A 24,945-nucleotide genomic window follows, 5' to 3' on the forward strand; every position below is an offset into this window, starting at 1 on the left:
TGCAACTGGTTCAAGGTAATAGTATAAAATGGTTGCATTACGATGACCAACTTTTCCAACCATTTTATTCAACTCATGGATTGGCATACGTTCAGCATCACACATATCTATGTAGGTCACTTCTCCATTCTCATAACTGACATAATTTCCCCAATTTATTCTTCCCCCATGGTGTAATCTTATGCTAAATATTTCACATTCTGGATCTGCATATCAATATGAATATATTGTTTCAATACAAGTTGGGCTACAACAAATGCAGATAAATATACTATTCAAATTCAAATATAATTAATTAAAATTTCAATTTCTTTTTCACATGCTTTTTAAAAAAGTAACCCTAATGTAATGCTTAAATCGAAGTTAAACAATAAAAAAGTTCCAACTTTTAATGAAATGCTAATTATTCGTAAATTCCTACACTTTTTGAACAACTAAACAACAAACTTAGGTGCCCACCACCATACCCCCACATCTAGGACCACTGGCACGTCACTTTCAGTAACCCCCACCACCAAAATTTTACTCTCTTCACCCATCTGACCACTAAATATGCTACCTATTTCACATTTAAAGGTTCGAACGAATATACATACCATAAGCGAGGACAGGATCAAAGTATTCATTTTCCGGCCTGATTTGCCACCCCTCCATTGTTGCTTCAATGTCGATGATACCCAAACCCGACAAGTAGGAATTAACTCTCTTGCTCTTCTCCCTCCGCAAAGATCCTCAAGAGAAGATGAAAATGGGTAAGGCTGTTGCTGTGAAGTTTCGACTAGCAGTTGGGTTGGGTTAGGAAAATGGAGGGAATGTGGAGGAGTTGTGCCATTTTTGTTTAGAATATGCAGACAAAAATGCCCTTTGAAGAAGCACACTTGCATTCGTGTGAATTAATCCTCCGGTTGTAAAACCGGAGAAACTGGATAAAAGGGCCACGATTTCCCACTTTTACAAGTTCAAGGGCTTAAAGTCATCAAAAAATAAATGAGGGGCTTAATTTTACCTAGACAAAGAGTTAAAGGGCCAATTAGATAATTTGCCCTACTTTATATTCCTTTATTTAGAAATTTCTTTTGATAGCACAAAAGGCTCCTTTTGGCAGCATATTAAGATTCAAGATCCATCATTCTTGTAATCTTGCCTTCTTCAACAAATGAGACTGATAATAACATTAGCGGATGGGTCTTAATAAACTATGAATCCATTGGTTCTTTTTTTATGTATAGAAAAGATCATTTTATTCAATAAATCTGTACTAATGGTAAAAAATACATCAAACAAATATGATACAAATACATAAATCTGAAAATCAATAGATACAACAGATCTAAGAAATCCATACAAATATATATCAACATTGATGCTTCTAGATATCTTCCATTTAGACGAATTATTGTTGCTCAATACATCTGTGTATATTTTCTGACAGTCAGATCAAAATAAAACTAGTATAAGTTCAAAGAAAAATTTAGATCTAACACTAATGGAGAAATTGCAAATCTATAAAATTAGATTATAGATCTATAAAATTTCAAATTTCACAAAAAAAGATAAAACTAAAAAAAAAAAACTCTCTCAAGGAAAAATTCAAGAGAGAATAAAACTCTTACTAGAATAATTTAGAAGAAAAGAAACTCTCAGAATTTATTCAAAACAAGAGAACCTAAAAGGGCAAATTATCCAATTGGCCCTTGAACTCTTTATCTAGATAAAAATAAGCCCTTCATCTATTTTTTACTGATTTTAAGCCCTTGAACTTGTAAAATTGGGCACTTGTGACCCTTTTAGCCAGTTTCTCCGGTTTTGCAACCGGAAGGCCAATTCACACGAATGTTATTGTACTTCTTCAAAGGGCATTTTTGTCGCAGCTTTGGCAAGTTTCAACTTTCGACAGATCGAAGCAGAAAAATTCATCACTTCCGGCCAAGTCGTAATATCACCACTTCAAATCCCATCCCGACATCGGACTTTCCTACCCATTACCGTAATTTCAGCTCTCTACTTCCTCATCGGCGTTGCCGGAATCAGCTTCTTTCTCCTCGCCGTCCTTCACCCCAAGCCCGCTCCTATCTTCTGCTGTGGTCACATTCAGGACACTTTCAGAGCCTTCTATTCTCTTTCCAGCACTTGGCAACTCAAAGGAGGAGACTCTGGCATCGGAAATGCCACTGGCACGGAGCGGTGGAAGCTTCTTGGGTTCGTCGGAATTCAAACGGGGTTTTCCTCGTCAGATCGCCGAGAAGCCTTGAGGAGTACTTGGCTCCCTTCTAAGCCTGAGGGTCTTCTTAGGTGTTTCCAATCGGTTCTTCTTTCCTTTTTTCTTTTTGTATGCATTGACCTTGAACTGGTTCAATTGAGCTGTTTTTCTGACGCAATCTAGTTTGCTGGGAGAAAAAATTTATAAACTAATCAAGAGGACAAAAGACTGGTCTAATCACTCTATAATCATGCGTCTCTACTTTGTCAAAAGAGGCAAAAGAATCTGGCTTTCGGTTGGTTACAAACCGTAGGATTTCCTATTATTGACATGCCACTACTCATCTCCTATTTCCATGGCCGCAAAATTGAAAGGCCAAACACCAAGCTAGTATTGATGAAATATCCTCTATTCATTGCCGCCACCGTCATCGGCCTCCTGACCAGCATAGGCGACTACTTGTACGCCTACGGAATGGCTCGGCTCCCTGTTTCGACCTCTTCCATCATCATTGCTTCACAGCTTGCTTTCACTGCTGTCTTTGCTTTCCTTCTTGTCCAGCAGAAATTTGCTGCATATTCAGTCAACGCCATTGTTTTGCTGGCCGTGGGAGCTAGGGTTCTGGCTATGCACACCAGTAATGACCAGCCCAAGGGTGAGTCCACCAAGATGTATGTTTTGGGGTTCCTCATGACGCTTGCAGCCGCGGCTTTGTACGGCTTGATTTTGCCGGTGGTGCAGCTGATGTATCTCAAGACAAAGCAAGGTTAAAATCGGATGAGGGTCAAGTTGAGAAAGCGGCGGCGGCAAGGGTTTTGCAGAGGGAAGGACGAGGAGTTGTTCCCTTTTTGCTTAGAAGATGTGGACAAAAATGCCCTTTGAAGAAGCACAATGGCATTCGTGTGAATTGGCCTTCCGGTTGCAAAACCAGAGAAACTGGCTAAAAGGGTCACCGGTGCCCAATTTTACAAGTTCGAGGGCTTAAAGTCAGCAAAAAATAGATGAGGGGCTTAGTTTTACCTAGACAAAGAGTTCAAGGGCCAATTGAATAATTTGCCCAAACTAAAAACTAGAGAGGTTGCTTCCTTTCATGGGTAAAGATCAAATTTGATCACTCTCCAATAGAAGAGATGAAGAGGATTGTGACCGGAAGAATTTTAGAGAAAAGAGGGAGAAAAGAGTTCTAGAGAGAATGAGGAAAAGAGCAACTATATAAATCCATTGGCTTTTGAACATGTAATATAGAAGTCATTCATGCGTATTTAACTTCAAATTGTCAATCTCATTGCCTTAATCAACTCCATGCTTTATGTTTGAATGCCACTTAATTGGGATACAAAATAAAGGTTACATTATGATGGGCGATGATTTTGTACAGCACAAGGAGCCCCACCTAGTATTTCCAAACATAGTGTTTGGAAACAGCAATTTGGTTTGATCTAGAAACAGCAGGCTATCAAATAAAATAGGGCAAAAAACTTCAGCGGTCACTAAATTATTGGTCGAATCATGTTTTGACCATCAAATTATTTTTCGTCAATAATTGGCCACTAAACAACTTAATCAGTAAACCTATGACCATTTAGTCGATAATTGCTCTTAATCTGTGAAATTGCGGGGGGCAATTTTGTTCAACAACTACGCGACCCTATTTCACAGATTAATTGTTAATTTCATAGATTAAGAGTAATTATCCACCAAATGGTCACGGCTTTACTGATTATGTTGTTTAGTAGCCAATTACTTATGAAAAATAATTTGATGGTCAAAATATGATCCGACCAATAGTTTAGTGACTGTTGAAGTTTTTTACCCAATAAAATAAAATAGTGAATCATGGCGGCTATAGCAGCAATTAGACTCCTAGAAGAGGGGCATTTATATCTCCTGTACAGGATGCCCACATAATAATTTTTATCTTTGTCAAAATAATAAGGTTGAAAACAACGTGGACCACACAACCTACTATAGGTATTGTACATGGTAATGATTTAATCGCAAGTATGGTCTAAAATTATTTTTTGTTGTAAGCATTGGAATATCCTTATTTTCAGCTTTGAATTAATGGATTTGTAGATTGCCACCAAAGTTTGGAGAATTGAGAGTTTCATTTTCATCCATATTTGGATCAATGTTCTTATTAATTAGTAAACTCTAATTACCAAAACTATTGCTTTTAGCACAACAAAAAGTATGAATTCACAGCATTGGAAATTGTACATGGTAATGATTTAATTGCAAGTATGGTCTAAAATTATTTTTGTTGTAAGCGTTGGAATATCCTTATTTTCATATTTGTATTAATGGATTTGTAGATTGCCACCAAAGTTTGGAGAATTGAGAGTTTCTTTTTCATCCATATTTGGATCAATGTTCTTATTAATTAGTAAACTCTAATTACGAAAACTATTGCTTTTAGCACAACAAAATAGTATGAATTTCATAGCATAGGAACCAGGTTGACTTTGTTTTTAATTATCATGCTCTGAGCATTTCTTCATTTTTTACTGAAATATAAGTCTCGCAGATCAAGAATCATTCAACGTGATCAGTTTCGATTTAGTAACTAAAAGTAAGTGAAGTAAACGGTCCCTTGTTTCAAGGTCAACAAATGACCCAGGGATAATTTATTCCATCCATGTTCGTAAGAGTATTCTATACTTATTAAACCGAATCCTAAGACTCCCAACCAATATTTTGAAATTCAGCCCGTTCATTTGACTCAAAAAAATGTTCAAATCAAGCGTCATTGGTCAATTGTTGGGCCAACCGTAATTGGTCCTAATTAACATGTGTTAGCATATATGTAACAAAAATAATTTTAAGTATATGATTTAACTCTGTTGTTTAAATTAATTATATGACTTTTCATCCCACTCAAATAGCTGATATTATTTGAAACTTAACCAAATTTTTTATGGATTAAAATGGGATAAATTATTTTAAAGTTGTTAATATAAGGAGTGTTAATCTAGACGTCTTAAGTAAGTACATTTTACATTTTAGAAATTTTAATTTGTCGAAACAAAGGAAAAGTTCACAACTTTAAAGAACATGTATTAAAGAGTTTTAAAAAAAATGCACATACATAAGTAACTACATATAATTACGTACAAAAAGAACAAATAGAGTTAAAGTGTATAGATTAATTGAAAATGAGTTTTTCTAGCTGTTATCTCATGGGTGAATACACCTGCATTCCACTCAACGTACCATATATTTACACACACTAATAATTACAATTTTTTCTTGTATTTATACACTTTTTCTAATTAATCCCCTTTCATTTATACATTTTTCTAATTAATTTTGTATTTCTATAGATCTAATACATGTGCAAATTTATCAGAGAGATTAAGTATAAAGATATTAAATGTTAAGTACCTTGGTCTAGTTAATTGGAGAAACTTGCCTTATCCAGTATTGCAATTTGGGTTGTCACTCAATGAGAAAAGTAATCAAATTTGAAATATAGCATTTAGGGATGGCAACCGGGCGGGGTTGGGGCGGGGGACGGGTCCCCCGCCCCGTTGCCTATTAGTTCCCCCCGTCCCCCGCCTCCTGCTCCCCCCGCCCCGCCCCGCCCCGCCCCGCCCCGCTTCCCCCGCGGGTGCCCCCGCGGGGTTAATAAAATTTTATTATATAATTTTATTATAATTAAATTTTAATAAATACTCAAGTACTAAAATATCAACACATCACCAAATTATTATTCATTGTAATTTTACAATTGAAACTCATAAAAACAATCAAACATAAGTTATTTGAATACAATCCAATATGATGAAATAAATATAACTAAAATAGTCAAGTTTTCATTTTTAGTACAAATGCAATCACTAATTCATTATTGTGTTTGTGCTTTTTTTTGAGAAAAAAGTGTTATTCTATTAAGTGTAATTAGAAATTTAGTATAAATGTATTAGTAAATTTAGTATAACTAATTAATAAATTCTATTAGTAGACATGTAGAATTATTCATATAATTGATAATATCAATTATATTACATAAACTAATATACATTATATAATACATCTAACTAATAATATCATTATCATAAGTTTATAACTAATTAACTTACATATTATATATAATTATATATATATATATATATATATATTTTTTTTTTTGTGTTGCGGGGGGCGGGGCGGGGGATGGGGCGGGGGTATACTCCCCCGCCCCCCGCCCCGTTTCTAAGCGGGGGGAAAAAATTCCCCCCCGCCCCCGCCCCACCCCCCGCCCCGAGAGCCCCCATTGCCATCCCTAATAGCATTCATTATGGAGGCCACATTAAACCAACCCGGTTCTCTTTTTCTTGGACGACTTCAACGGGTCAATTGCTCAAGCTGTCCAATTTCTATAGGTTACAAGAAATTATCCAATTTTTTAACCCTTGGGCTGAGGGGCTACCGAACCTATAAAGCAGCCCATTTGGTGGTTTTTCCTATCCAATAGGGCAGTCCAGGTTGCAGGGTGGGTTCGAAACTGTGCTCCCAACTCATTTTCTAAATTCTTTGAAAAAAAAAAAAAATCTCTAATGACTAGATAATGCCACTGGTTAATGGGACTGGATTCGTCTCCATTACGGCCGAACAAATTGAAGTTGGCTATTATATATATATTTTTAAAAATAATCGTCTGTAATATACTTCATTACTTGTTTTGGTTATTCACAAAGTTTGTAATAAACTGACCCGATTTTCATGCTTTATCAATTATTACCAATTTTAATATGATATTGACCTGCTTTCCACCAAGCAAACTTTCCTGCAAATTCAATTATAAAGCACTTTCTAACAAAAGTTTTCTGAATACGTTGATCTACTCACTGAAACAAAAAGAATGGCACAATCAAATGATATAAAAAGACGATTAAATGAATATGAATTAATAATCAGCAATTCAAAATAAAAGCAATGGAAGGAGCCCAAAATACTGGGCCGATTCGCCCCCCCTCGTGTCTCCCACTCTTAGTGTTAAAATAACTAATAAAGCAAATCCATGACACTTCTTGATTCAGTTTGAGGTTGCGGTAATTTATAAAAATCACTTCTGACACAAGTATTTTTAATACTTCTAATAAAACTGCTTTTAAGATACGAAAAGCTAGACTCCTTAAACATCTTGCAGTGAGGGGAGTAGTTATAAATCCTGTAGATCATCCCCATGGAGGTGGAGAAAGGAGAGCTCCAATTGGTAGAAAAAACTCACAAGTCACAAGCCCTTTGAGATTATCTTGCACTTGGAAGAAGAAGTAGAAAAAGGAATAAGTATAATGATAATTTGATTCTTCCTCAATGCTATAGTAAATAGGAGAAAAATTAGAGTTTTTCTTCACCTTAAAATAAAAAAGAGTAAGCTATGACGCGTTTACTAAAAAAATCCTTGTGTGGGAGAATGACGGGACTGAACTTGACATGATGGATTGAACCCACTGGATTTACAATCTACTGCTTGGCTACAACCGCCCCTCTACTCTATTTTTATATTTTTTTATTTCATATTCGAAGTTCCAAAATTAGTCACCGAACACCTCCTAGAGGTACTTTCAGTGCTTAAAAACACTTTTTTTTTTGTAAGTGCACCGCAACCCAAAATGCGCCTTATACGCACACGTTCACTTGTGCTAGTTCCAGCAAAGCCTTACTTGACATGTATAATTATAGATATACACCGCTTAATAAAACTACTATATATAATTGGACTATCAAAGCTTAGCCCTACAACCCCTCCCTCCTCCTGAAGCCATTCTTCAATATCACGAAGAAAAAATGTCAAAATTATCTTTCTTGTTATGTCTCATTCTTGCAACAATTTTTGTGGTCGTTGTGAACGGCTCCGAAAGTGAGGTTGGGATCTATGAGCTCAAGAAAGGAGATTTTTCATTGAAGGTGACAAACTTTGGTGCTCGGATTATATCCCTCGTTCTCCCTGACAAGAATGGTACTTTTCATTTCCTCCTTTTACATATACTACAATGTTCTCATGGTAAACTCCCAGCTGATTCTGCACATCTTTTTCCAACTTGTTCAGGAAAGCCCACAGATGTTGTTCTTGGCTATGATTCTGTTAAAGAATATTTGGTGAGTAATTTAAAAATTTTGTACCTTCTATTAGATTTTTATGGAAGTTTTCTCTTCTGAGAGGTTTGGATGTGGAGAGGATTATCTTCTGCTGCACTTGACTTTCCATCTTTATCTCTTCATCTTCATTTCCCTGCATTATGCAGAATTCAGGAATGAATAATTTCTGCAGGGACCTTTGCTTTTTATTTTGTTATTATTATCATTTTTTTTGGGTTTTCTCTGTCTTTAGGTCATCCTTCAGTCTTGAGAAGTCAAAAATGGACGGTTTTTTTTTTGTAGGGTATAGAGGTTTAAAGAACTTGGTCACCTCGTGGGGCACATTTGGCTTTTGATTTTGTTTTATTTTATTTTTTGGTTGCCAAGATAAAATTGGTCACCTCGTTGGGCACATTTGACTTTTTTTTTTTTTTTGGGTTGAACATATAAAGTTTCCGGATCTCTTGCTTACACTCCCTCTCCCGTACCACTCAACCCAACCCTTCCCTTATATTAGACTTGTGTTGAAAAACAAAAAATCAGTATTCATAATGAACAACAATGGATCCGAATATTTAGCACGAATTCCCGACTGCATTTTATTTTTTAATCTTTTCTGCTTTCTTAGCTGGATCTTGCCCTTAAAAGAACACATGACGATTGCCAATTGCAGTCCTTAACTGTTTTCGCCCATTATGAATTTCAATACAAGGATAAATATATTTTTCACCTTGTCTATCTCAAGATTCACTCGGTCTAGCTAGCAGAGACAGACCCCCGAGGGGGGTGGGGGAGCCGCCCCCACAACTTTTAAAAATTTGGACCTATTTATTTTTAAGTGATATTACTTTGTCCCCAGTTTAAGATAAGTTATTTTTTATTTCCTTCTTCTTTATTAATGTTAGTAAACAATCATTAGTAGCTAGTATAGGCTGTATAGCTTTTGAACAGCAACTAATTAAAGAAACATAATTTATTTTTATGTAAGTCTACAATAAACTAACTCCTAATGTAAGATTGACTTGAATTAAAAAATTTTAGAAAACTAACCCCAAAATGTAAGGTTGAATTAGATTTAAGAGGAAAAAAAAAGTAGGAGTATTGGTTAAAAACAAAAACAAAATGTACAGCTTTTTAATGTGTTATAAGTGCCTATCATTGCCAACTCTATTGAGGCTTTGAATAATGATGTTCTTGCTTATACATTGATCAGATGATATTGTGAAAGAAATAATTCGAAAAAATTGATGTTAATTCAATAATTGATGTATTTGATAAAACGAAGGATATAAAACATAGGCTTGCATCCCTTGTATTATAAGGAAATAAAATGATTAAAAAGTCTAATTTTGATACCTTGTCTTTTACAACTAAAAACATATTATTGCTAGTTATTATAAAACTTTCATTTTAAGTTTTTTTATACCCTATTTGCTAAAATATTGTTTTATTATATGTTTGACTAGTGGTCCCCCAACTTAAAACCCTGGGTCCATCATTGTTTTTAAATTTGAAAATCCTCATTATAATTGTTTTGTTCCTTTTAGTTTTTGTTCTCAGCATCTCCGCATTGGGAATACTTGGGATACTTGCCTTTCTTTTTTGGGTGTGGGGAAGGGTTGAATTTTCTTGTAGAGGCAACTCGTGAATTGCAGCATAGAGATGCTTCATCCAATGGCCATTAATTTTTAGTTAAATGTTTTGTCTATTATGTTGACTTGGAGGTCCTTCTTTTAATGTTGAAAAGTACTCCCACATCATGAATAGGAAAAAAATTAATTATAGGGTAAATTACTAATAATCTCCTTATGATTTTGCATATTATCACGTAACTTCTCAAATTTACTCGTGTAGTTTTATGTAAAATGGTAAACAGCCTCTTTAACATCTTTAGTTAAATGCTAGTATAACCTTTACTTAAATACTAAATAGAATGAGGATTTAACCACCATGTATGACTATGTTAATATATGTAAAATTGTAGGAGGTTAAGTGAATATTTATGCAGATTTATAGGAGAGCAAAGTGGACATTATAATTCCATCACATGCATTTTTTGAGCGCGTCTAGGTCAGTGTTAATCAGATATACCTTCGATTCATTTTTTACTTTATATAAAATTTTGGATAGTAACGTAGATATTTTAAAATGTTAGCGAGTCATATGGCAAATGATTTAGTATTTGTCATAGTAGCTGCAACTTATTTGGTTGGTTGTATGTCCGTGGCATGATGCTACATGTCTCAAAACACCTGTTCGATGTCGCTTTAGATAGAACAATGATACAGATGCATAAACTTCTGTCTGGGCATGCAATCTTGCATCCCCTTTTTCTATCATTTTCGCTAACAAATTGTTCAGTAGGCCAATTTTCTTTCTTTAGTCCAGTTTCCTAAAATCCATAAAAATTCCCTGCAGAATGATACACAATACTTTGGAGCTATTGTTGGCCGGGTTGTTAATCGGATTGGTGGTGCTCAGTTCACTCTAAACGGAGTTCATTATAAGCTTGATGCTAATGAGAAACCAAACATGCTTCATGGTAATTTACTCCCAGCTATAACACATGTAAATTTGAGTCATCAACTTTAACCACTGACTCTGTCTGTGGATGCTATGTATCGTGAGGGAAACAGGTGGTAGAAAAGGATTTAGCCTGCTCACTTGGAAGGTGGAGAAATACGTGAAAGATAAGGCCAATCCTTTCATTGTATTGTCCTATTACAGTCCTGATGGAGAAGAAGGATTCCCTGGAAATCTCCTGGTTAGAGTGACCTATGCTCTACCTGAACCATATAAGCTGAGCGTAATAATGGAAGCGGAAGCCCTGAACAAGGCTACTCCTGTGAATCTAGCACAACACAGTTACTGGAATCTTGGAGGCCATAACAGTGGTGATGTCCTCTCGGATAAAGTCCAAATATTCGGCTTACACTACACGCCTGCGAACAAGCAGCTCATCCCGACTGGAGAAATCTTACCTGTTAAAGGAACCCCCTACGATTTCTTGAAGCCCCACAAAATTCAAAGCCAGATGAAAGGACTTCCGAGTGGCGGAACTCCATCTGGTTATAATGTGAATTATGCCCTTGATGAAGGCAAGGACCACAAGCTGAAGCTCGCAGCAATTGCGTACAGTAAGAAGACTGGTATTGGGATGATGATATCAACAAGTGCTCCAGGTCTGCAGTTTTACACGGCTAATTACTTGAACGTGACAGGAAAAGGTGGATATGTTTATCAGTCACATGCAGCATACTGTTTTGAGACTCAAGGATTCCCTGATGCAGTGAACCATCCAAATTTTCCCTCAACAATCGTTAATCCAGGAGATCTTTATGTACACAACATGTTGGTTGAATTCAAAATCAAACAAAAATAAGAGCTCTACTAATGTACGTACCCGAAGAGCAATTGAAGCTGCCCTGATTTGAATCAGCAAATAAATGAGTAACAATTTTATGTTAAACAGTGCTCTGTTACTTTAACCATTACCTAACCTGTCGATGGATTCTATCAAACATGTAATATTTAGATATCTGCATTCATTCAGCATACCTTAGAATTAAACAGATGCTATTAGCAATTTAGGAATTCCAATGGCTCCTCGAGAGGAATTAGGATATATGGAAGAATCTCAATTTCACAGAGTATTGAAAGGATTGGAAAGAAGTAATTGTAGTTCCAATAGACTAGCGGCCTGATAAATCCATGGAGTCCATCCAATGGGCTTTTGCACAGACCTTTCAGTGAAAAGGCCTTCATTTTCCACTTTCCAGCATACTATTGTGATGTTCTGGATTCTGGGTCTACCAACATTCCTTTAATGAAACTGTCCAATGTGTCTTTAGGACTCTTCATGTATTGTTTTTCACTCTTAAAGCGGCTGCATCTGGCTTGGAAATTCAGAGCAGTTTAGTGGATCATGTTGTCTCGGATATTTCCACGGAGGAACTTGCCATTTCACAAAGAATGCAGTGCCAAAAAGTCCCTCGAAGGACCAATACTAGGCCGAATCAGTTGAGGACCCTGGGCCTGATCCTATACAGGATAGCCCCGGATGGTCCTCCTTGTGCCTAGCTGGGTGGGCTCTACAACTACAAGAGTACCAAGCCAGATGCTGGACTGGCTCTACGTTCGCCACTAACATCTTTTAGTATTTTTTAAGATTTTTTGCTGTTTTATTTCTTTAAATATTCTTACTGCTCTTAATTTGCCGATATTGTCCTGGATTAACTTTTTATACACAAATGGTATAAAGATTTTTTTACACTAGTAACTTTAGATGTATATCATATATATATGATTTAAATTTCAAATTTGAATTTATATTATGTGGCATAATCCAAACGTACTAATGTAAAAGAAAAATTATACACTGAAAGTATATAAAAAAAACTATCCATATTCTTCTTTGTGAAAATGCTATCCATTTCACCACTACTTTGATTGATACAATCAATTAGGATGCATTTGATAAAACTGAAGTCTAAAAATTTGAAACCTGAAATCTGAATCCATTAAGTTATTGAATAGTTAAGTATTAAATTTGATACATTTGAGTAGATATCACATTAAGTGACAAGTGAATAGCTTATCACTCATTTTTGGGACTAAGTTTTGCTTAGAAAATTCAATATCATATAATTAATTCAGATGTTCTATTTTTTATTATCAAGTGCAACTGAATATATTAATATCTGAATCCATTAAGTTTAAGTGCTGAATTGAGTTATCAAACAGGGCTTAGTCAATTTTGTGTTGTTAAAGAGCAATTTAGCTAAGTTATACACAAATACCATAATTGTTTGGTTATGGTTCCTTTTCTAGTATAGGAAAATCGTTTTGCAATTCTTTATGCATGGTAACATTGAGAAAGAGGGAGGAATTTGATCGCTGAAAGAAAAAACAAAAAAGAAAAAAAGAAAGACCTTAATCAATAGGTGATCTAGTTTCAACGTCCTACAAAGAAAAATACCTTAGGCAGTGGGTTTAGGTTTACAAACTAAACCACTATCAGTAACTTACTCTCTATTTTCTGATATTCATTTTTACTATTGTTACTACTTTCATGTGCTTAATTCAAACACATGATGTTATCAAAGTTTGATTACTTTATATATTGTACGTTGTGATGCAATTGAAAAAGACTAGGGTATTTTGAAAAGCCAAAATAGCTTAGTTTTGGTTTATTTAAAAAAAAAAGTTTGTTCAAAATACCATCTATAGTATCACTCTTAAATACTCACAAGTTTTAGAAAAAACACCAAAACAGATACGTTAAATCGGATATTGACGGCGGAGGCGGATAACGATAGTAGGTAGGATGTCTTTGGATACCTTGGACAAACACCAACATTTTTTTAAAAATAATTAAAGTAAATTACAATAAAGTTTGAAACCAACACCAAAAGAATCTACCTCCTAAGCAAACTTCAAATTACATTGGACCCAATTTATTCATGTCCGTGAATTGGCCTAACTAAAACATTGGAAGAAGTGAGACAGATTTTATGCTTTAAGAATTAAAATGTGACGGGTTTTACAATTTAGGAACCAAAGTGAAACATATTTTATAAGGTTAACCACACTTAACCCTCTTGAACTTCGGGGTAAGCAACATTTTACCCCTCCTAAACTAAGAATATATACAGTTTATCCCCTAGTGGCATCAGATTTTATATTATCTAGTGGCATTCAGTGAATTTATATTAATGCCCATACATATTATCTATATAGACTACCATGTCCATTACGTGGGAATCTTGGCACCCTTAATAATAGAAACTCGTGCGATGTTAAAAGAAAACGAAAACAAGGAAGAACAGGAGATTAACAAATGAAGCATTCTATTTATCGAGGAAAGAAGAGAGAAACAAGCTCAGGTTTTTCTCATACCATGTTTTGAAGCCCTAAAGTATGGTGTTTCTCGAAATTTTATCAAGTCTAATGTGTATGTTTGTTGTGATAAACATGTTTACTTGTGGGCCTCCACTTCTATTCTAGAATCATTAGTTTAATCAGAGTTAATAAACAATAATCCTAGTAGTTTTGTATTTGTTTGACATTTCTACATCAACTCTAATTTATGTAATTTTTTTAATTTTTTAATATGTTATCCTATTTGCTTCTAGAGTAAAAAACCTGGGGAGCCCTTAAACTGTCACCGTTGTCAAGTTTTGGCCCTCGATCTAATTTTTGTCTTCGATAAGCCCCTAAACAATAAAAAATGCATAGTTTAAGTGCTTCCAGTCATTTTATATGTGAGTCAAGCCGGAAGCAAATGGTATTATTGTACAACCATATTTGAAGTATCAAGAAAAGTATCTCTCTCTCTCCAGCTAATTATTTCATCTACAGGTTTAAGTAGAAGTTGAAGTAGCAGGACCTGGATTTTTTATTATTATTATTACTCAAACATCTATAGCTATTTTATCATCCACCAAATCCAGACAATCAACATCAATAGCTTGTTCCTTTTTTTTTAGAGTTCAAAAGCTTAAAGTGAGCTGCAAAAGTAAGACAACAATTCAACTTGTCTGCTTACAACTTCAATGCTTGCAAAAACATAAAGAGATCCAAAAATTCACCGATAGGCCATAGTGCTTCCTGAGTTAGATTGTTAATTAGGAGTAGAAGAAGAGGATAGCATCTCCATGAACTTCTTGTCCCGTCTTTCCATGGCCACATCCCAAACGTCGTTATCGATGTGCTTCGGCCAGCCATGGGTGGCTTTGTGGATGAAGTCCTGAGCATTCCCCATCACGAAAGCATGCCAACTATGATGTCCAATGGTAGAATTGGCTGGGTTGCTAGTCACTGTGTTGTTCCCCACACCGCTGGTAGAGCTTTTGCTTGCAGAGGCTGGATTCTATCTTTAGGTACAAGGAGATTATTGGTCAAGGGTTCAAGGTGAAGATGGTCTAATGCTTTTTATTAGAAATCTGTCTAATGGATCTAAAAAAGTTCAAGGTGAAGATCTGATGCTTTTTTTGTTAGAATTCTTGTCTAATGGATCTAATGCTAATTCTGGTCCTGATGTTTCAATTATAGTTGGACGAAATTGTCATTTAATTCCGGCTTGACTTCGGTATAAAATGATTGGAAGCACTTAAACTATGCACTTTTAATCGTTTAGGGACTTATCGGAGACAAAAATTAGATCGAAGGCTAAAACTTGACAACGGTGATAGTTTAAGGGCTCTTCAAGTTTTTTACTCTTGCTTCTATGAACATAGCAATATGTTTTCTATCTATCTAATAGACAAAGTGTCTAAGGAAATGTGGAGCTAATTTTCGTCGTCTTCTTACTGTTCCTGGCTCTCATGTTAGTGTTGGCTCCCACGCTGGTGTTCCTGGCTCCCACATTGTCCTTTTGTTGTTCCTCTTTTTCTTTGGGAGGGGAGGGGGGGTATGATAATTATATGATGTCCTACTGATCAATAGAGGACTACAATTTGTGTGTGTCAGTTAGGTTTGTGTCTAATCCATTTGTGTGTTGCGTAGAAATTATTAAATGCAAGAAATCATTGTAGTTGTTGGCTCTTGACTCAAGAAAATGTATTAATTCATTTAAAAATCACTTTTGTATCCTTATTTTTTGGTTATTCCCAATTTTGTATCCTTATTTTTTGGTTATTCAATCTTATCTTATATTCTAATGATGTTGTTTATTATTAAATGCTCTGTGTTTTTTGATATTAAAAGTCTTCAATAAATGTTTATCCTTTTCATTAAATTATCTACTACAAAAAATTGATTTTCGTCTAGGACATATTTCTCATTTCAATCATAAAGATTTGAATAAATATTTATGCTTCTCATTAATTATCTCATATTTGTATTTTTCATTATTATTAAATGCCGCTAGTATATCTTTATCCTTTTCATTAAATTACCTACTAAAAGGAATTAATCCCTATGTGGGACATGTAATTAATTTGTCCTTTGATTTGTAAAGTTTTGAATAAATATTTATGCTCGTCATTAAATCATATTTTATTATAGAAGGCATTAATATCTACGTTAAAAAAAGAAGTTATCATTTATATTATTCTTATTATATAATTAAATGTCCTATGATTATCTGCATAAAATGTTTATCATTATGATTAATTTATTTGGTATAGACAATCAGTTTGTTTTTGGTGTAATTTATATTATTCGTATTATTATTAAATGGGGTGTTATTGTTTCCATAAAATATTTATTCTTCTGATTAACTTACTTTGTACAAACAATTAGTTTGTTTTTTATGTAAAGAATTGATATTTTCCTTTCAAAATCAAATAATTTATGTTTTATATAATTTTCATTGAATGTGCTTTCATTTTCATTATTAATTTAGTAAATTATTTTTTGAACTTTTATTAAAAATAGTATGACGGTTATTATTATAATTTTTAAAGAATAATGCTTTTCTCTGTTAAATTATTTGGTTTGAACAAATTATTACCTTTGAATTATCTTTTGAACTTTTTTAAGTGGAGAAAATATTAAAGAAGGGTGTCAATATCATTTTCGTTTGAAGCACGTCTTTCTTCTATGGAACATTGTATCTTATTGTACCCGCCTTTTCTTTTAGGAGCTACCACTTCATGCTAACTGCTTCTTAAGTACAGTGGTCATTATGATCACGCGCATTCCAACTCCTATTCTTAATAAACTATAAATTTTCATTTTAATTAAACACAATTCTTTTAAATATCAATGCATTTTTTCACAATTCTTCTTTTTTCACTTTTTTAGTCAAAATGTTTCTATCCATGCATTCTCTAGCATGTGATTTTACTATTTTAATGACTCTTGATAGGTTGTCAAACCTGTGCAATAATAAATATTTGCTCAAACAAAGTATAATTTCTGTAGATAGTGGTAAGCAAAGTCGAATCCACAGGAACTGGGGATATTTGTCTTTTTTGAAATTCAAACTAACAAAGGGGGATTTTCTTTATAAGAATGGTAATAATTAAACGGTTCAAATAAAAATAAATAGCTGATTGGAATTTAAACGACAAATTATTAAAACCAAATTAATAATAACTAAGCTCTAGCCAAGAAATAACTTCGGCAATGGTTCACCCAATTGATCATCGATGCAGAGATAATTCCAACTATTAACTAATAAATAAGTTATAATTGTCTAACAAGCGATAACAGTCAGCCCTCAGGGGCTTGGTCTAGTGGTTGAGGTTGCTGAAGATGGAGCTTCAGGTTCCTGGTTCGAACCTTGCTGCCAGCAAGTTGCTGAGGGTGGTGAATAGTCTGCGGGATACACCTAAAAAAAAAAAAAAAAAAAAACGATAACAGTCAACTCCTCCTTACTCTGTCGATGATTAAGGTACGTCCATTAATCACTACTCTAATCGATAAATAATTCTAAGTACGCCTATAAGATTTAATTTTCCAATTACCTTACATATTAGAGGAGCGCTATTCTAACCAAATAATATACTACCAGGGTTATTTTAGATTAGTCCGCGTATTCTCCTGACACAAATCCAATTATGCCAGTTGCCACTATTTTAGAGCAATTAAACAATTACGGATTTAACGCTCCAATTGACATTAGGTTGCTAAATTAATTCAATATCCAGGTCCAGGATATTGAATTAATAAAACAACAATAAACACTACAATCAGAGAATATGCAAATGTCAGTAAATAAGAGGAATAAATAAAATTAGTGAGATCTCACAATTTTTAAATGAACCAAAACCTTCGTTGTTCCTTGACTAGAAAAAGAGATTTAGTTCATCTTCGTCAAAACAAGCTCATGTGAAATTGCAAAAGTAATTATCGTGTACATTGTCTTCAATTGAGATGAAAAATCCGATGGAATAAGCCACAAGAACAAGACGAAAAAGTCAAAAACAAAAGTAGTCAAGATGGTCTGCTTTTTTTTCCTCCCTAATTCCTACCTCCTATCCGACTACTAAGAGGAATAAAAGGGAAGACTCCTAGTCTCCGCTGACCTCCTTCCTTTTTGGAAACTACCAAAAGAAGAAAAAGGAGAGCTCCCCAAAATTGCTCCTAGTCTGCCGCAGTTGACCACTGGATAAGGAAAACAATCTCCATTTGGACTCTTGTTTCCTTTTACTATTCAAACTCTTATCCTAACAACCGTCAAAATTAATTTGACTAATCCAGAGGTGTACAATTTGACAATTTTGGCATGGTTTGCGACCCACATTGCAACGTTGACGTCCCGAAGCCAATATAGTGAGGGATTTGCACCTTTTTAAGATATTTTGTTCCAACTCCCTACAATAAGCACAAATGCCAAAAATGAATAGAATCTGCTAATTAATGCACCTTCGGTAAGGTAATAGGAGGAAATTAATTATAAAATAAATGACAAAATTACGTCTCATCAATTCCCCCCACACCTAAACCATGCTTGTCCCCAAACATGAGAACAACAAACCAATACCAATTCCTGACAATGGTTATTACTCTATCTTCCTTATTGCCAGATACCAAGAAAACACATATCAAGCATCAATGGTCGAGATCCAAGAAACATCACCCCAGTTAACTTCTAAATCGCAAACTCTTCCAATTTATGACTAACTATTCTAAGAAAAAGGAATGGTCGATCAACATTTATCAGTAAACGGTCCAACTATTAACCAAAATCTCAACATTAAATCCATAGATCAGCAGACTAACTTTACTCACACACTTACACAACTTGCACAATTATATATATATATTTCAATAGTAACGCTAATAGGCTTAGTCTTTAGCCATTAGAATCTTTTGGCACGAACTCCAATATTTGTCAGATGAAGGAATTCGGTTACTTAGCTCTTGTCGCTATAAAATCACATACTCATATATATTACTACTTTTAGATGCGAGAATCGACACTTTTGGTGAAAATTCCTGGTTATTCAGCAGTAATAACTAGCGGAGTATAGCCAAATTTGTTCACAAGTAGACAACAAAATAACTCACAATATCACATAAAATAACAGCAGCTAGCCTCAATTCCTCGAACATGGAAAACTAAAGTTAATAATTGGACTAATTCACATAAAAAAATGCCAAGCAGTTATTCCATATGTCTCGAAAAGTTAACCAAAAATTATAAGGGTTACAAAATCATCAATATTCATCAAAAAGATATTTCTAGACTTAACCAAATTAACTTGATACACTTTAATTACTAAGATTTGACAATAGGAGAATTAGACTCAACCCACCATCATCAATCCTTGGTAGTCACAGATATGCTAATCACTAATACAAATAAAAAGAAAATAAAAGAAAAACATAACAAATACCAAAAAAAATAAAGGAAAAAAATCTAAAAATACTAGTTGTACCACAGCTCCCCCCACCTAAATTCAACATTGTCCTCAATGAAGGTCATAAAGCAAATAAAGAAAATTAGGACAATGAAACTTTCCCGAATACGTGGTGGAGGGTCCCGACTGGCTATGGAATAGGTGGAAATGGCAAAATGAACCTGACATGGTGGAAGTAGGCGGCCAAGTTCTAAGATATCTGGACCACCTGATCAACAATATTCGTCATCCGCTCGTCCACATGATGAACCTGTGCTCGCAGGTGTCGCCACTCAACATCAGATGCCATCGGTAGAGGAGGCATAGAAGAAGAAGGTCTGACAGTGTCATCGGCCGATCCAGGAGCTGAAAAGGACCGTGCTCGTATAGAGGGACGGTGAACCGGTGCTCTAGTAAGTCCCGGGAGTGTAAACCAGAAGGTATCATCAACCAACTCTATAACGCCCATTTATTCGAGATAGTGTTTAGCCAAAAATTCCATGCGAAAAGCCAAATGGAGATCATGGTGCTGAGGATTGAGGACCTCTAGCCAGATTGCCAGGTGTGTGATATAAGACTCGAGTATCAAGGATTTGTTTTTCTTAGCTAAAACGGTTTTAAATTGAGATACTAGCCAATACCCCAAATTCACCTTAATATTATTTTTCATACACCAGATAAAGAAGAATTCAGGTCTAGAAAGTATATCGGAACTATCCTTATGACCCGAGTAATTGTAGACTAAGAATCGCTGAACATATCGGGAACTGGGGTCCTTAAGGTAAGAACTCTTGGATCTAGAAGGATCGTAACAGTCCCCGTCAACAGACATTTCCTTCCAAATATCAGGGTGATGAGAGAAAAATGGTTCTATGTAGCCACAAGCACTCTCAGCGTACTCATTAGTCTCAGCATATTCCTGAATAATGAATCCGAATGCCAAAATGGTTCTTGATAGGGTGCATTTTAGTGGGATATTTTGGATAATATTGCACAATTGTTTGATTAAATATTGCATTAATTGGGTGGAATCTACTCAAATATGATTTTGGTGCTCATTGCAGGAATTGATGCTGAAAAGTGCTTGAAATCAAAATTCAAAGGATTCGTCGCACGTGGGGCACTTCAAGCAGTGGGGTCCGCTTAAGGAAGCTGAAGAAATTAAATTGTAATAGGTTTTTCTTTTATTTAGGTAGTTTTTGGTATTTAAATACAAATTTTTGGAAAGGAGTAAAAAAAATAAGAATTTGGGGGAACCGTTTGTTTTTCCCTCTGGTGGGGCCGGCGGAGTAGAAGGAAACAAATCCCTTCAATTTCGTGGCTACTAAAACAAAAAAGAGGGAAGTATTAGACTCCCAGGAGGTCTGCTTTGCTGAGGATGTATTTTTCATTTGGCTTTGCTATGCTTTGAAAACAATCAGGAGACAAAAAGCCACCGTTGTTGACTTTTGAAATCACTTTTCATTCTTGTATTGATCTTTTTTCTTTTTTTTTTTATCTAAACAACATCAATTTATTCATTTTCCTGCGACCGTTTACGTATCAACTGGGCAACTGCCCTTACAATCTGCATAAGCAAGCTCGAGCACCCAGCTTGGGAAGTTATCCTTCCATTCGGCAGAACATTCCAACTGTAAAGCTTTCTTAGCTAAAGTATGACTGACAGAGTTGTTTGCCCTTCTAGTATGAGCAAAACAACATTCATCAAAATTTGATACAAGTTTCTTTATATCAACTAGCACTGTACACCTAATCACCTTCTCAGCTGCACTATTAAGTTCTCTCACCACCTGCAAGCAGTCTGACTCAAATACTACTTTGGTCCATCCCTTTTGCTTTGCCAACAGCATGGCGCATCTGATTGCTAAGCCTTCCTCTAACTTTGCCTGCGTACATATTGACCTCGGTAGTGCCCAAGCTCCCTTCATCTCCCCATCCCAATTCCTCGCAACTATCCCCCAACCAGCCTTATCAGTCTCTTGATGCAAAGCAGCATCTGTGTTCATTTTATTCCAGCCTTCCTTTGGTCGCTTCCAGCCAGGTGTTTCTTCACACTCCTTCACACTTCCATCAACCCTCTCCGCCTCCTCCAGCTGAGCCTCATGATACTCTCTCCACCCCACCACAGCTTTATTGACTGTTGTCCTAGGATCTCTTCTTTTTTTGTTAAACTGCATACCATTTCGTGACTTCCAAATCTGCCACAACAAATGCACAGTAAGCTCAACCCGGTCCTTCCCCCTCTCCTTTTTCACTGCATCTTTTAGCTCTTCCCACCAAAACCAGAATTTACTCCTAAAACTCTCGAGACCATCCCAACAGAGAGGGGTAGCCTCCCAAATAGTCGTGGCATTACTGCAAAAGAAAAACATATGCTCCAGTGTTTCTTGGCTTTCCCTACAGCACCTGCACAACCAGTCTCCTCTTGAGCATCTATCTCTAACTAGTACATTTACTGGCAAGATACCATGCAAGCATTTCCAAATAAAAAGCTTTAGCTTCTGCGGCACCATCATCCCCCAAAAGGAGTTCTAGCTCTGAGCTGAGTAACTTCTACTACAACTAGCTGCTCTCTTGGTTCCTTCCTGCTTCTCCCTTCTCTTCCTACACTTTGCTAGCTTGTAACCTGACTTCAATGTGTACACCCCTGTTGGCGACAGTGCCCAATAGATTCTATTTTCCCAGGTTGCACACTCAGGGGAATTCTGAGCACCATCTTCGCCTTCTCTTCAGTAAAAACCGCATTAACCAAATCCTTATCCCATCTCCCATCCTGTATGAGCTCACTAACCCTCAAGACCTGACCTCCGTTTATCGCTTGAGTTGTAGGTCTTCCACCTTCCACGCCTGGCAACCACCTGTCCTCCCAAACCATGATGGACTTCCCATCCCCCACCTGCTTCCTCATCCCTTCCTCCAACAAATCCCTGGCTTTCAGCAAGCTTTTCCAACACCATGAATCTGCATTAGAACCTTTAGTCTTCCAGATCGAAGAGCCTTTAAAGTATCTAGCTTTTAGGATCCTACTTACGAGCAAGTTTGGCTTTGTCAAGAGTCTCCAAAGCTGCTTTGCTAACAAAGCTAGATTAAATTCATGCAGTTCCCTATACCCTAATCCCTCTTCGGCCTTCACCTCTGTCATTCCCCCCCACTTTAGCCAGTGTATTTTTGGCTCTTTTTCCTTCTACCCCTACCAGAAATTAGCCATTTCTGAGCAAATCTCATTGCACAACACCTTTGGCAACAGACATCAAGATATCACATAAGTTGGTAAAGCCATTATTACTGACTTCAGTAATACTTCTTTTCCAGCTTGACTCAGTACTGCTCCTTCCATCCCTTTAGCCTTCATACTGTTTTTTGCCTTATGAAATCTAAAACCTGCTTCTTAGATCTGCCAATAACAAGAGGCAGCCCCAAGTACCTGCCTTACATTACCTGTTTCATGCCTTGAAGCTCATCCATCACTTCAGTTCTTTGCCACGCAGCCACATTCTTGCTAAAAAACAAGGATGACTTCTCAACATTGATCACCTGGCCTGATGCTTCCTTGTACACCTTTAATATTCTCTTCAGTTCTCCTGTCTCCACTCCTTTGGCTTTGCAGAAAATCAATGAGTCACCTGCAAAAAACAAATGAGACAAGTAAGGAGCCCCATGAGCTATCCTCATCCCAGTTAGCTTTCCCAAGACATTCGACTGCTTAATCAAGGAAGTAAAACCTTCAGCACATAATAAAAACAAATATGGGGAAAGAAGGTCCCCCTGACGCAACCCTCTGGTTGGTCTAATGAATCCAGTTTTCTCACCATTAGTATTGACAGCATATGTAATAGTAGTCACACACTCCATAATCCACTGGATCCACTTAGAACAGAATCCCATTTTTTCCATTATTCTGGCCAGAAAAATCCATTCAACTCTGTCATATGCCTTGGACATATCTAGTTTGATAGCCATAAAGCCATTCCTACCAGCTCTTTTGTTTTTTAGAAAGTGGACACTTTCGTGAGCAATCAGGATATTATCTAAAATTTGCCTCCCAGGAACAAAAGCAGATTGGGAGTGGCAGATGCAATGGCTCATAACTTTCTTAAATCTATTTGTGATTATTTTAGAAATAACTTTATATATGACATTACAAAGGCTAATAGGTCTAAAGTTAGTGATTGTGGAAGGGGAATCAATTTTTGGGATAAGGCTTATTAGAGTCTCATTTATAGATTTAAGAAGATGACCAGAATGAAAAAAACTTTGTACAGCCTGAACTACATCAATCCTAACAACATTCCAGAATTTTTGAAAAAAGAGGGGGGACATACCATCTGGGTCAGGGGACTTATTTGGATGCATTGAGAAGACAGCCTGAGCGATTTCCTGCTCTTTGACTGGTCTGGGCAACTTGCGATTCATCTCATCAGTTATGGTCAGAGGGATGCCTTGCAGGATTTCAGTGAATTCCTTTGGACTTTCTGTTGTAAAAATCTGCTGGAAATAATCTAGAATCTCCTGCCTTGTTTCCTCCTCAGTCTTACACCAGTCCCCATATCTGTTCCTTAGTATACTAATTCTATTCACTTTTCTTCTCCCCGCCACTCTTGCATGAAAGAAACTAGTATTCCTATCTCCTTCCTTCAACCAGCTCACCCTTGCTTTTTGGCTCCAATACAATTCCTCCTTTTTATATGCTCATTCTTGTATTGATCGATTTGAGTAAGAAAGCAAAAAAAAAAAAAAAAAAAAAAGAAAACAAAAAAAACCCTTTCTCATATGTTTGTGAGGAATTAGGGAAAAGAAAGCAAAGAGGGCAGCCGCCATTGTTGACATTTTTGGCTCTTGCTTTTTACTTTTGTTGGATGCAATTGGAGAGAACAATCCGACTCACTTGTACGTTTGGTTTTTGGGGACAATTGAAAGCAATCGAATTCCTTGTTCTTTTCTTCTATTGTTGACCGAAGTTAAGAGATCCAATTCGGCAATTTCTCCCAATTCTCCACGCGCGGTTTGTCCTCCATTAATAGAGAGCTAATTCCCTAATTCTAGTCAAGAGGACAACTGAAGATTTGGTTCTGCAATTACTGTGAGATCGAATTCATTTTAATCGCTTCCTCATTTATTGGTATTTATATGTTTCCTACTTTTAATTGTTATAGCTCTTATGTATGATTGATTAGTGCGCAATAATTGATTATTCACATAGGTTATTTTGCTAAATAGGGGTAATTGAATCCGTAATTGTTTAATTATCTCTATTTCAGTAGCGACTGGCGTAATTGGGTTTAAGTCAGGGAAACATACGATCTAACTTAAACAAACCCTAGTAGCGTGTTTGTTAGTTAGGATTGGGCCTTTCTAATTATTAATGCAATCTAGAAATTAAATCTTACAGTC

At 35.9% G+C, this 24,945-nt stretch overlaps 2 protein-coding genes and 1 pseudogene across 2 annotated transcripts; 2 read left to right on the plus strand and 1 right to left on the minus strand.

The window, feature by feature from the left end:
• Window positions 1-748: 748 nt before the first annotated feature.
• LOC113728950 (purine permease 14-like) lies at window positions 749-2,971 on the plus strand (annotated as a pseudogene).
• A 4,926-nt stretch (window positions 2,972-7,897) lies between these two features.
• Window positions 7,898-11,732, plus strand: LOC113732381 (uncharacterized). Its single transcript, XM_027258101.2, has 4 exons — window positions 7,898-8,144; window positions 8,235-8,284; window positions 10,682-10,805; window positions 10,900-11,732. The coding sequence occupies exons 1-4, from the start codon at window positions 7,973-7,975 to the stop codon at window positions 11,643-11,645; spliced, it is 1,092 nt and encodes a 363-aa protein (XP_027113902.2). The 5' UTR covers window positions 7,898-7,972; the 3' UTR covers window positions 11,646-11,732.
• Window positions 11,733-21,089: 9,357 nt separating this feature from the next.
• LOC113728951 (uncharacterized) lies at window positions 21,090-22,067 on the minus strand. Its single transcript, XM_027253297.1, has one exon. The coding sequence runs from the start codon at window positions 22,065-22,067 to the stop codon at window positions 21,090-21,092; it is 978 nt and encodes a 325-aa protein (XP_027109098.1).
• Window positions 22,068-24,945: the final 2,878 nt, after the last annotated feature.

The sequence above is a fragment of the Coffea arabica genome, chromosome 2e (genome assembly GCF_036785885.1).
Source record: "Coffea arabica cultivar ET-39 chromosome 2e, Coffea Arabica ET-39 HiFi, whole genome shotgun sequence".
Classification (NCBI taxonomy): Eukaryota; Viridiplantae; Streptophyta; class Magnoliopsida; order Gentianales; family Rubiaceae; genus Coffea; species Coffea arabica.

Coding starts and splice junctions, on each gene's coding strand:
- LOC113732381 (XM_027258101.2), top strand. CDS start 7,973: ATGTCAAAATTATCTTTCTTGTTATGTCTCATTCTTGCAACAATTTTT. Junction 8,145..8,234: donor CGTTCTCCCTGACAAGAATG/GTACTTTTCATT, acceptor CAACTTGTTCAG/GAAAGCCCACAGATGTTGTT. Junction 10,806..10,899: donor GAAACCAAACATGCTTCATG/GTAATTTACTCC, acceptor TGAGGGAAACAG/GTGGTAGAAAAGGATTTAGC.
- LOC113728951 (XM_027253297.1), bottom strand. CDS start 22,067: ATGGTGCCGCAGAAGCTAAAGCTTTTTATTTGGAAATGCTTGCATGGT.